Source organism: Triticum dicoccoides, chromosome 1A (genome assembly GCF_002162155.2).
Source record: "Triticum dicoccoides isolate Atlit2015 ecotype Zavitan chromosome 1A, WEW_v2.0, whole genome shotgun sequence".
In the NCBI taxonomy this organism is placed as follows: Eukaryota; Viridiplantae; Streptophyta; class Magnoliopsida; order Poales; family Poaceae; genus Triticum; species Triticum dicoccoides.
In genome coordinates, this window is record NC_041380.1 from 321481581 (window position 1) to 321492689 (window position 11109).

Consider the following 11109-nt stretch of genomic DNA (forward strand, 5'->3'; position numbering starts at 1 on the left):
TCATTCCGACTGATCGATCGTGTCAAAGGATCACGTGGTTAGGCTTCAGAGTTTGAATCGTGGTGACAAGGATGACGAGGACGGGGAAATTCCGTGGCATGAAACATGCTAGTACAAGCTTCAAAGAAGAAGAAAATCTCTAACCCCAGCCCCTACCTAACTCCGCAGCGGTATAAAGTCCGGCCGACTACCCGAACCCCGATCTTCCTCCCTGAATCGCTCGTGATGTGTGACAGGTTAAGAGTCTTCAGTCTTCACACTTGACGCCACACCACTGTGGCCGGCAGCCTCGGCCGCCGCCCGGTTCCCGTCTCCTGCGCCCTGGACAGGGAGAGGGAGACGGTGACGCAGGGGAGAAAGGAGAGATGAACTGGCTTCGCTGCACTCTTGATTCCGTCTCAGACTCTCAATCAGCATTAGTAAAGCTAGCACCAGGCAGCAGCAATCGTGCAAGGGAAGAGATGCACCTCGCTCATCAATCATCACAAGGTACCAAGATGTCTTCGTCGCCGCACAGAGAACAAGACCTAAGATGCAAACTCGCCACCATACAACCTTGCCAAATTCCAAGAACGGCCAAAATTGTTAGGCGGCCATGTGTTGGTCCAACAGAAAGATAATCGGCGAACTGGTTATTGATGTGTCCAGCAACTTTGGCCTCATAGGGAGAGAACAGATGAAAGCTCCAGACAACACTGAAGAAAGGAGTCGACTGAACCCTATAAGCAGACCGAGCACCTTCAGAGTTCGGAAATCTTATTAATGCTCAACATTTCAAATGCAGGAACTAATGCAATGTACATATAGAGATGCATCACAAGCTTACACAAGAATAAAACAAATGCATCGATTAACACACTGATATATTCCTGTTTATTTCATCCAATAGAGTATTATAGTACAGCTTGAAAATTGGGCTCTAACCACAGCAGCCACGGTAAATAATGTACACAGGCAGTTTTGGAGCAAACATGCTTCGCCGCTCCTCTCTACAACACATTTGGAGGCTGCCATGGCTAATTCACGGCGCAAGAAGAACTCAGCAGTAAGTGGAGGATCAGAAAAAAAATACTGGGATTGGAATGTAGCGACATTCTGGGAGCAGTATAAGTAGATATACAGACGGACAAGTATCTCCTGGTCTCAGCTTTGGGTCTTCTCTACCTTGGCCTTGATCTTCTGCTCAAGGACCGCCTTCTCCGTGTCGAGGTTGAACATTCTGTTGAGGGCGTGCATGTTCTCAAGCGTTTCGTCCAGGGTGCGGCTGTCGCTGCCGTCGCATCTCAGGTGCTGCAGTGGGCCGTGAAGGAGCTTGTTCACTATGCCCGTGCTCAGCTCCTCGATGGACCTTCTCATCTTCTTGTTGAGATTGTCTTCCCCGATCTTCTGCAGGCACTTCTCGAGCTCCGATGCCCTGATCCTGTCGGCGTACGACCTCAGCTTTTTGATAGTCGGAACCGTCTCCAGCGAATCCCTCCATGCTTCGAACCGTTTCAGTTCTTGGGTAATGATTGTTTGGGCCTCCATTGCTTTCCTGACACGGTCTTCCTTATTGGCTTCCACCACCTCTTTCAAGTCATCAACATTGTATACCCGTGCATGCTCCACCTCAGATACACAGGCACCGACATTCCTCGGGACAGATATGTCGACGAAAAGCCGAACACCACCCACAGCAAGAGAAATAGGAGGAAGCGCCTCTGCATGCTCCTTCGTGAATAATAAGGATTCAGATGCGGTGCTTGTGAACACGACATCAGCTTCAGCAGCTGCTTCATACATCTCTGTAAGTGGCCTGTACACAATCTCAGTATCTTTCATCTCTTCGCGAATGGCATCCACCCTTTCCACAGAACGGTTCACCACAACAACCTTCTTGCATCCTTTGGCAATCAAATGTTTGACCACTAATTTTCCCATTTTGCCAGCACCAATCAAAAGCATCCTAGCTGACAAGCATTCAGACTTTGGAAGCTTCATCATGGCCAGTTCAACTGCAGCCGAACTGACAGACACAGCACCAGCTGATATATTGGTCTCACAGCGGACGCGCTTTCCAGCTGTGATTGCATCCTTGAACATCCTATCAATGTTCTTTCCCAAGCCTCCACTGTTTTGCCCATTTCTGACAACTTGTTTAACTTGAGCAAGGATTTGTCCTTCTCCAAGAACCAAAGAGTCTAGCCCAGCGGATACCTCAAACAGATGGCGTGTAGCATCACTGTCACGCAACATAAAGAGATGCTCCCTTAGCTCGGAAGCAGGGATTCCACTTTTCTGCACACAAAAAAATAGCATGGGCGTTAGAGCTTCACTGATAATACTGCACACTTGAGCAACCAAAAAGGGATAAGCAGGGCAAAAGAGTATGGACAGGGCAAACGAGCATTTAAACTCTTACCTTTGACATCCAGTCCACTACTTCTCTAATACCACGGTTCCACGATAAAGCCACCACATATATTTCCATTCTGTTGCAGGTACTAAGAACAGCAGCCTCTTCAATATGATTCAGGCTGGTGAGTTCTGAAATAGCACGGGGCCATAGTTCCTCTGCAACAGCAAGTTTTTCACGCATGTCCACTGGTGCTGTGTGTACACTGAGGCCTATTACAGCGATGCTACTCTTTTCCTTCATGTACCCTGGTAGTGAAAATTAAAACATTGTCAAATACTGCAAGTAGACATACTTTAAAAAAATGAAAGAACGATACTAAAATTGACGGCAAAATCACCATAACGTTTTCTTAGCAAGGATGCCTTCATTAAAGGAGGAAAAGAAGTTCGTTACACAGCTTGCCACAGCAAGCAAGCACGGAGAAGGAAAAGAGGAAAGAAGTTTGTTAAATGTGGAAAAGAAGTTCGTTGGCACAAATCTCCACAAAGAAGTTTGTGCCACAGCAAGCACAAAGAAGCAGAAAAATCAAATCACTCGAGTAGGATAAACTACCGCTTAAACACCCTCCTAAGCCAAAAAAACAAGCAACTTTCTACAGGCTATCGGACTACTGTCAAGCAAAGCCAAGCTACACAGGGCAAAGTCCTCATGAGCGAGGGTCGCCACGTCGACTAGATGGAGCTGATCATGATTAAAGATGTGCCGTTCCGCTCCTTCCACAGCTACTTTCACTACATAAAAGGTTTCTTGATATGTTGTAATTATAAGGGGTATATTTCGTGCTTACACTAGTGGAGTCACACATATATATTCTGAATCAAGGAATTACATATTTCGAATCTTGAAGTTTTAGCAGCAGGAAACTCAGGTTACAGAACAAAACAACAAAGAGAACATGAACCCACTTTTTCCTGTAATTGGTCAATATCCGATACCTCAAGCATGCAACGACTACTGTCCATTCTTACCTTCTTATCTTGTGTGATCTTAGTACTTGGCAATTTTATTCAGGTATGCTCCTTTATTTAGGCTGCAGCACTACTTAACACATTTTGTTAAGCACCTGTACATGTCGAGCCCTGCTAAGAAATATAACGGTTTATTCATCACCGACGAACATACGTAGTGCTAAATTTTAGCCGGATTGGCTCCTTTATTTAGGCTGCAACACTAATTAACACATTTAGTTAAGCTCCTATACCATACCGTAGTGCTAATGGTCTGCTAATCTGTGAAACGCGTGTCTCCAAGATCAGTTACCTCTACAACTTGCGAGCCTTTCGGCACTCGGTGCAGAAAAAGAAAACTAATCGAGGTTTTCCTCAAGATATCACACAGTCTCTAAGTCCAATTGTCTCTTACTATGGTAACCTTTTTTTTGCGGGAACTCTTACTATGTAATCCTGAACAGATAGGCTGTGAACACAATGAATTAGTAATGATAGACCAATAACCTGCCAAAATACTGCATGTGCTCACAACAATCAAAGCAAAACTGGGGGAGAACAATGCAAGTTCCCCTACGTTTCTCTTTTTCACTTGTCCAACTCTCCAAGTACTGCCCACAAATCGGCACATATGCACCAAAACTTGCGCCAACTTCCGCTAAAACCACACAGAGATCCCCTAATTCGCGCACCACCAACAAAACAAAACTGCGCATTAAGGGCGGCAAAATTGGAGGAGGAGGAAGGGACTCACGGTCGGCGGAGATCTTGAACTGCTCGAGCGCGGTGATGCTGGCCAACTTGGACGCCGCCTGGGCATCCCCGCCGGCGTCGCAGCGCACGACGCCGGACCGCCTCCGGCCGCCGGCGGCAACGACCCAGGGGCACGCGGTGGCGGTCCCCCGCGCCTTGGCGCCGGCAGCGGCGGCGGCGAATGCGCCCGCGGCGGCCGTGGCTGACGTCGCTCCCGCCATCATCGAGCAGACCAACAACAAGAGCAGCAGCGGGCTTTCCCCCTCCTCAGCCCGGCCCACGAACCGTACGTACGTAAATAAATAGATATACAGATAGGTTTCCCTCAAAAAAAAAAGATATACAGATAGGTAAAACCGGAGAGAGAGAGACGAGAGAGCGCGGAGAGATCCTTATACGGCCGCTTCTCCCACCCTCCCCCTCTCTCCACCACCGGCCGGTGCGCGCCTTCTCCGAGGGAGGATGAGCCGCCGGGTCTGCGAGGAAGAAGGGGTCTGGCAGCTGCCGCACCGGAGGTTAAGGAGGGAGGTGGCGTGCGGGGCCCGCGAGCAGTCGGAGCGGGCCGGGCGAGGCCTCGGGGTCGGGGCGAATTTTCTAATGCGCGCGCGTGTTGGGTTTGGGTTCGGTGTGGGTGGAGGTTGGGTTGGGTTAAGCCGTAAGCCACATGCGTCGTGGACGGGAATCCGGGAGGGGATGTGTGCTGGCCTCCGCCCGCTGATTGGCTGCGGCACTATCCGCTCCCCTTATCGCTGCCCGCATCCTTTGACGCCCCAGCGGATTGCTGGCGATGGAGGGCTCCGTTCTCTCATCAGTGGGGACACGGCGGATTCCTGACGGGGTGGTGGTCGTGGTGGGCACACACACGGGTTCGCATGGCCGCCTCACGCCCGCACCTGCGGGGTGATGACCGAGCGTGTCGACGTGCTGGCCACACTCCGTCCATCGTCCGCAGCCCCGGCGGTCACGATCCCATGCGGCATATTCGGCGCCTCGCCTCGTCGGGTCCCTCCGTATGGACGTGCATGCGGCTGTGTCGTCTACCCCTGCTCGTTTTGTGGTGTGTGAATTGAGAGCTCCCGGTGACCGAAACTGATCATGCTGTTGTCACGACATCAATTGCAGCCAATGGGAGTCCATCAAAGCGTCTCTGGCAGATCCTCTATCCTAAAAGTCTTAAATAATCCTCTTATTATTCCGTTTCTTTTAAAAGAAAATCATTGATGCTTGTCTAGCAGATCCCCTCACCTAAAGGCTTTATTTTGCCAATCTTTAAAAACGATTGCTTGCACAATCGTAACGAGTTGATCACATTTCAATACAGACATACACAATTTAAATGTGTAACATCAAGAAAGACGTTGACCCAAGCTCCACACAAAGCTTTGTCCTCCTCGGTCTTGTGGTTCTCCATCCCACTCTTCTTCTTGATTACTTGACTCTCCTCAACCTCGTCGACCTTAGTTCACCACCTCGGATTCTCTCGTTTGAGTATATGGCATTGGCATCGCAATGTCATCAAGCCCAAGTGTGTGCTCGTGGTGTCAGCCGAATCCACCTTGTCTTCGACCGCCGGAGGTGAAAGGATGGCGGTGCGGCTACAGGAGACCGTGTAGTACTCCCCAACACTGCAATATGTCGAGGGGGGGCGCCGGAGGTGAAAGGGTGGCGGTGCGGCTACAGGAGACCGCGTAGTACTCCCCAACACTGCAATATGTCGAGGGGGAAGCGCCCGGGTGGCTGCAGTCTTCTTTATCCTCATTGTCGTCGTCGTCGTTGTGTTGTCGATCGCCTTAGCCGATGGCCGGCGATCCTTTTGATGAACAGCTTGGGCAAGGGCGGTACTATAGTGACCCGACTCGGTAAGAGTCGAAGTCTCTGTGCTTACCGTGCTAGACCTAGATCGACTTGCTAGCACATACAGTACTCGATGAAATAACAGAAATAACACACATCTCTTTATGACATCGATAGTCCAGGAGTAATACATTTATTACAAAATAGGGCATAGAGCCAATAAGCAAATACTGCGGAGGCGAAGTAGTAAATGAGTCCAACTCAACGAGCAAGGTTGAGTGTAAAACATCGACCTATCGCACCTTAATCCTCGTCGGATATATCTGCAACGTGATAAGTTGCATCCATATAGGTCAGTACATTGAATGTACTGGCAGTTCACATCATAAGTGTAATGAACCTATTTGTACATGCAATTTGGCTGATGGATAGCTCTAAGTTTAGTTTTTGCATAAAACTAGTTTTTCCCTATTAAAAAAGATGTTATTCTACTACTACACATTTGTTGGGTAACGTAGTAATTTCAAAATTTTCCTACGCACACGCAAGATTATGGTGATGCATAGCAACGAGAGGGGAAAGTGTGATCTACGTACCCTTGTAGATCGACAACGGAAGCGTTAGCACAACGTGGTTGATGTAGTCGTACGTCTTCACGGCCCGACCGATCAAGCACCGAAATTACGGCACCTCCGAGTTCTAGCACACGTTCAGCTCGATGACGATCCCCGGACTCCGATCCAGCAAAGTGTCGGGGAAGAGTTTCGTCAGCATGATGGCGTGGTGACGATCTTGATGTACTACCGTCGCAGGGCTTCGCCTAAGCACCGCTACAATATTATCGAGGACTATGGTGGAAGGGGGCACCGCACACGGCTAAGAATATGATCACGTGGATTAACTTGTGTGTCTATGGGGTGCCCCTGCCCCCGTATATAAAGGATCAAGGGGGGGTGCGGCCGGCCAGGAGAGGGCGCGCCAGGAGGAGAATAGGATTCGGGAGGGGGGAAGAGGAGAGAGAGAAGGAAGGGGGGCACCGGCCCCCTCTCCTTGTCCTATTCGGACTATGGGGGGGAGGGGCGCGCGGCCCAGCCCTGGCCACCTCTCCTCTATTCCACTAAAGCCCACTAAGGCCCATATACCTCCCGGGGGGTTCCGGTAACCTCCCGGTACTCCGGTAAAATCCCGATTTCACCCGGAACACTTCAGATATCCAAATATAGGCTTCCAATATATCAATCTTTATGTCTCGACCATTTCGAGACTCCTCGTCGGGTCCGTGATCACATCCGGGACTCTGAACAAACTTCGGTACATCAAACTGCATAAACTCATAATATAACTGTCATCGAAACCTTAAGCGTGCGGACCCTACGGGTTCGAGAACAATGTAGACATGACCGAGACATGTCTCCGGTCAATAACCAATAGCAGAACCTGGATGCTCATATTGGCTCCTACATATTCTACGAAGATCTTTTATCGGTCAGACCGCATAACAACATACGTTGTTCCCTTTGTCATCGGTATGTTACTTACCCGAGATTCGATCGTCGGTATCTCAATACCTAGTTCAATCTCGTTACGGGCAAGTCTCTTTACTCGTTCCGTAATACATCATCTCACAACTAACTCATTAGTTGCAATGCTTGCAAGGCTTATGTGATGTGCATTACCGAGAGGGCCCAGAGATACCTCTCCGACAATCGGAGTGACAAATCCTAATCTCGAAATACGCCAACCCAACATGTACCTTTGGAGACACCTGTAGAGCTCCTTTATAATCACCCAGTTACATTGTGACGTTTGGTAGCACACAAAGTGTTCCTCCGGTAAACGGGAGTTGCATAATCTCATAGTCATAGGAACATGTATAAGTCATGAAGAAAGCAATAGCAACATACTAAACGATCGGGTGCTAAGCTAATGGAATGGGTCATGTCAATCAGATCATTCACCTAATGATGTGATCCCGTTAATCAAATAAAAACTCTTTGTCCATGGTTAGGAAACATAACCATCTTTGATTAACAAGCTAGTCAAGTAGAGGCATACTAGTGACACTCTGTTTGTCTATGTATTCACACATGTATTATGTTTCCGGTTAATACAATTCTAGCATGAATAATAAACATTTATCATGATATAAGGAAATAAATAATAACTTTATTATTGCCTCTAGGGCATATTTCCTTCAGTCTCCCACTTGCACTAGAGTCAATAATTTAGATTACACGGTAATGATTCTAACACCCATGGAGCTTTGGTGCTGATCATGTTTTGCTCGTGGAAGAGGCTTAGTCAACGGGTCTGCTACATTCAGATCCGTATGTATCTTGCAAATCTCTATGTCTCCCACCTGGACTAGATCCCGGATGGAATTGAAGCGTCTCTTGATGTGCTTGGTTCTCTTGTGAAATCTAGATTCCTTTGCCAAGGCAATTGCACCAGTATTGTCACAAAAGATTTTCATTGGACCCGATGCACTAGGTATGACACCTAGATCGGATATGAACTCCTTCATCCAGACTCCTTCATTTGCTGCTTCCGAAGCAGCTATGTACTCAGCTTCACATGTAGATCCTGCCACGACGCTTTGTTTAGAACTGCACCAACTGACAGCTCCACCATTTAATGTAAACACGTATCCGGTTTGCGATTTAGAATCGTTCGGATCAGTGTCAAAGCTTGCATCAACGTAACCATTTACGATTAGCTCTTTGTCACCTCCATAAACGAGAAACATATCCTTAGTCCTTTTCAGGTATTTCAGGATGTTCTTGACCGCTGTCCAGTGATCCACTCCTGGATTACTTTGGTACCTCCCTGCTAGACTTATAGCAAGGCACACATCAGGTCTGGTACACAGCATTGCATACATGATAGAGCCTATGGCTGAAGCATAGGGAACATCTTTCATTTTCTCTCCATCTTCTGCAGTGGTCGGGCATTGAGTCTGACTCAACTTCACACCTTGTAACACAGGCAAGAACCCTTTCTTTGCTTGATCCATTTTGAACTTCTTCAAAACTTTGTCAAGGTATGTGCTTTGTGAAAGTCCAATTAAGCGTCTTGATCTATCTCTATAGATCTTAATGCCTAATATGTAAGCAGCTTCACCGAGGTCTTTCATTGAAAAACTCTTATTCAAGTATCCCTTTATGCTATCCAGAAATTCTATATCATTTCCAATTAGTAATATGTCATCCACATATAATATCAGAAATGCTACAGAGCTCCCACTCACTTTCTTGTAAATACAGGCTTCTCCAAAAGTCTGTATAAAACCAAATGCTTTGATCACACTATCAAAGCGTTTATTCCAACTCCGAGAGGCTTGCACCAGTCCATAAATGGATCGCTGGAGCTTGCACACTTTGTTAGCTCCCTTTGGATCGACAAAACCTTCTGGTTGTATCATATACAACTCTTCTTCCAGAAATCCATTCAGGAATGCGGTTTTGACATCCATCTGCCAAATTTCATAATCATAAAATGCGGCAATTGCTAACATGATTCGGACAGACTTAAGCATCGCTACGGGTGAGAAGGTCTCATCGTAGTCAATCCCTTGAACTTGCCGAAAACCTTTTGCGACAAGTCGAGCTTTGTAGACAGTAATATTACCGTCAGCGTCAGTCTTCTTCTTGAAGATCCATTTATTCTCAATTAATTGCCGATCATTGGGCAAGTCAACCAAAGTCCATACTTTGTTCTCATACATGGATCCCATCTCAGATTTCATGGCTTCAAGCCATTTTGCGGAATCTGGGCTCACCATCGCTTCTTCATAGTTCGTAGGTTCATCATGATCTAATAGCATGACTTCTAGAACAGGATTACCGTACCACTCTGGCGCGGATCTCATTCTGGTTGATCTACGAGGTTTAGTAGTATCTTGTTCTGAAGTTTCATGATCATTATCATTAGCTTCCTCACTAATTGGTGTAGGTGTCACAGAAACAGGTTTCTGTGATGTATTACTTTCCAATAAGGGAGTAGGTATAGTTACCTCGTCAAGTTCTACTTTCCTCCCACTCACTTCTTTCGAGAGAAACTCCTTCTCCAGAAAGTTTCAGAATTTAGCAACAAAAGTCTTGCCTTCGGATCTGTGATAGAAGGTGTATCCAATAGTTTCCTTTGGATATCCTATGAAGATACATTTTTCCGATTTGGGTTCGAGCTTATCAGGTTGAAGCTTTTTCACATAAGCATCGCAGCCCCAAACTTTCAGAAACGACACCTTTGGTTTCTTGCCAAACCACAGTTCATAAGGCGTCGTCTCAACGGATTTTGATGGTGCCCTATTTAATGTGAATGCGGCCGTCTCTAGAGCATATCCCCAAAACGATAGCGGTAAATCAGTAAGAGACATCATAGATCGCACCATATCTAGTAAAGTACGATTACGACGTTCGGACACACCATTACGCTGTGGTGTTCCGGGTGGCGTGAGTTGCGAAACTATTCCACATTGTTTCAAATGTACACCAAACTCATAACTCAAATATTCTCCTCCACGATCAGATCGTAGGAATTTTATTTTCTTATTACGATGATTTTCAACTTCACTCTGAAATTCTTTGAACTTTTCAAACGTCTCAGACTTGTGTTTCATTAAGTAGATCTACCCATATCTGCTTAAGTCATCTGTGAAGGTGAGAAAATAACGATATCCGCCACGAGCCTCAACATTCATCGGACCACATACATCTGTGTGTATGATTTCCAACAAATCTGTTACTCTCTCCATAGTACCGGAGAACGGTGTTTTTGTCATCTTACCCATAAGGCACGGTTCGCAAGTACCAAGTGATTCATAATCAAGTGGTTCCAAAAGCCCATCAGTATGGAGTTTCTTCATGCGCTTTATACCGATATGACCTAAACGGCAGTGCCACAAATAAGTTGCACTATCATTATCAACTCTGCATCTTTTGGTTTCAACACTATGAATATGTGTGTCACTACTATCGAGATTTAATAAGAATAGACCATCTTTAAGGGTGCATGACCATAAAAGATATCACTCATGTAAATAGAACAACCATTATTCTCTGATTTAAATGAATAACCGTCTCGCATCAAACAAGATCCAGATATAATGTTCATGCTTAACGCTGGCACCAAATAACAATTATTTAGGTCTAATATTAATCCCGAAGGTAGATGTAGAGGTAGCGTGCCGACTGCGATCACATCGACTTTGGAACCATT

General features: G+C 46.6%; 1 protein-coding gene across 1 annotated transcript; it reads right to left on the reverse strand.

The window, feature by feature from the left end:
• Positions 1-833: 833 nt before the first annotated feature.
• On the reverse strand, positions 834-4711 carry LOC119270861 (glutamyl-tRNA reductase 1, chloroplastic-like). The gene is made up of 3 exons (XM_037552911.1): positions 4100-4711; positions 2402-2643; positions 834-2277 (listed from the first exon to the last, which is right to left on the reverse strand). The coding sequence occupies exons 1-3, from the start codon at positions 4320-4322 to the stop codon at positions 1144-1146; spliced, it is 1599 nt and encodes a 532-aa protein (XP_037408808.1). The 5' UTR covers positions 4323-4711; the 3' UTR covers positions 834-1143.
• Positions 4712-11109: the final 6398 nt, after the last annotated feature.

Excerpts from the sequence above, each read along its gene's own strand:
- LOC119270861 (XM_037552911.1), bottom strand. The coding sequence starts at position 4,322 with ATGATGGCGGGAGCGACGTCAGCCACGGCCGCCGCGGGCGCATTCGCC. Across the intron at positions 2,644-4,099 it reads GTTCAAGATCTCCGCCGACC|GGTACATGAAGGAAAAGAGT; the intron begins GTGAGTCCCTTC and ends TTTCACTACCAG. Across the intron at positions 2,278-2,401 it reads TAGTGGACTGGATGTCAAAG|AAAAGTGGAATCCCTGCTTC; the intron begins GTAAGAGTTTAA and ends TTTTGTGTGCAG.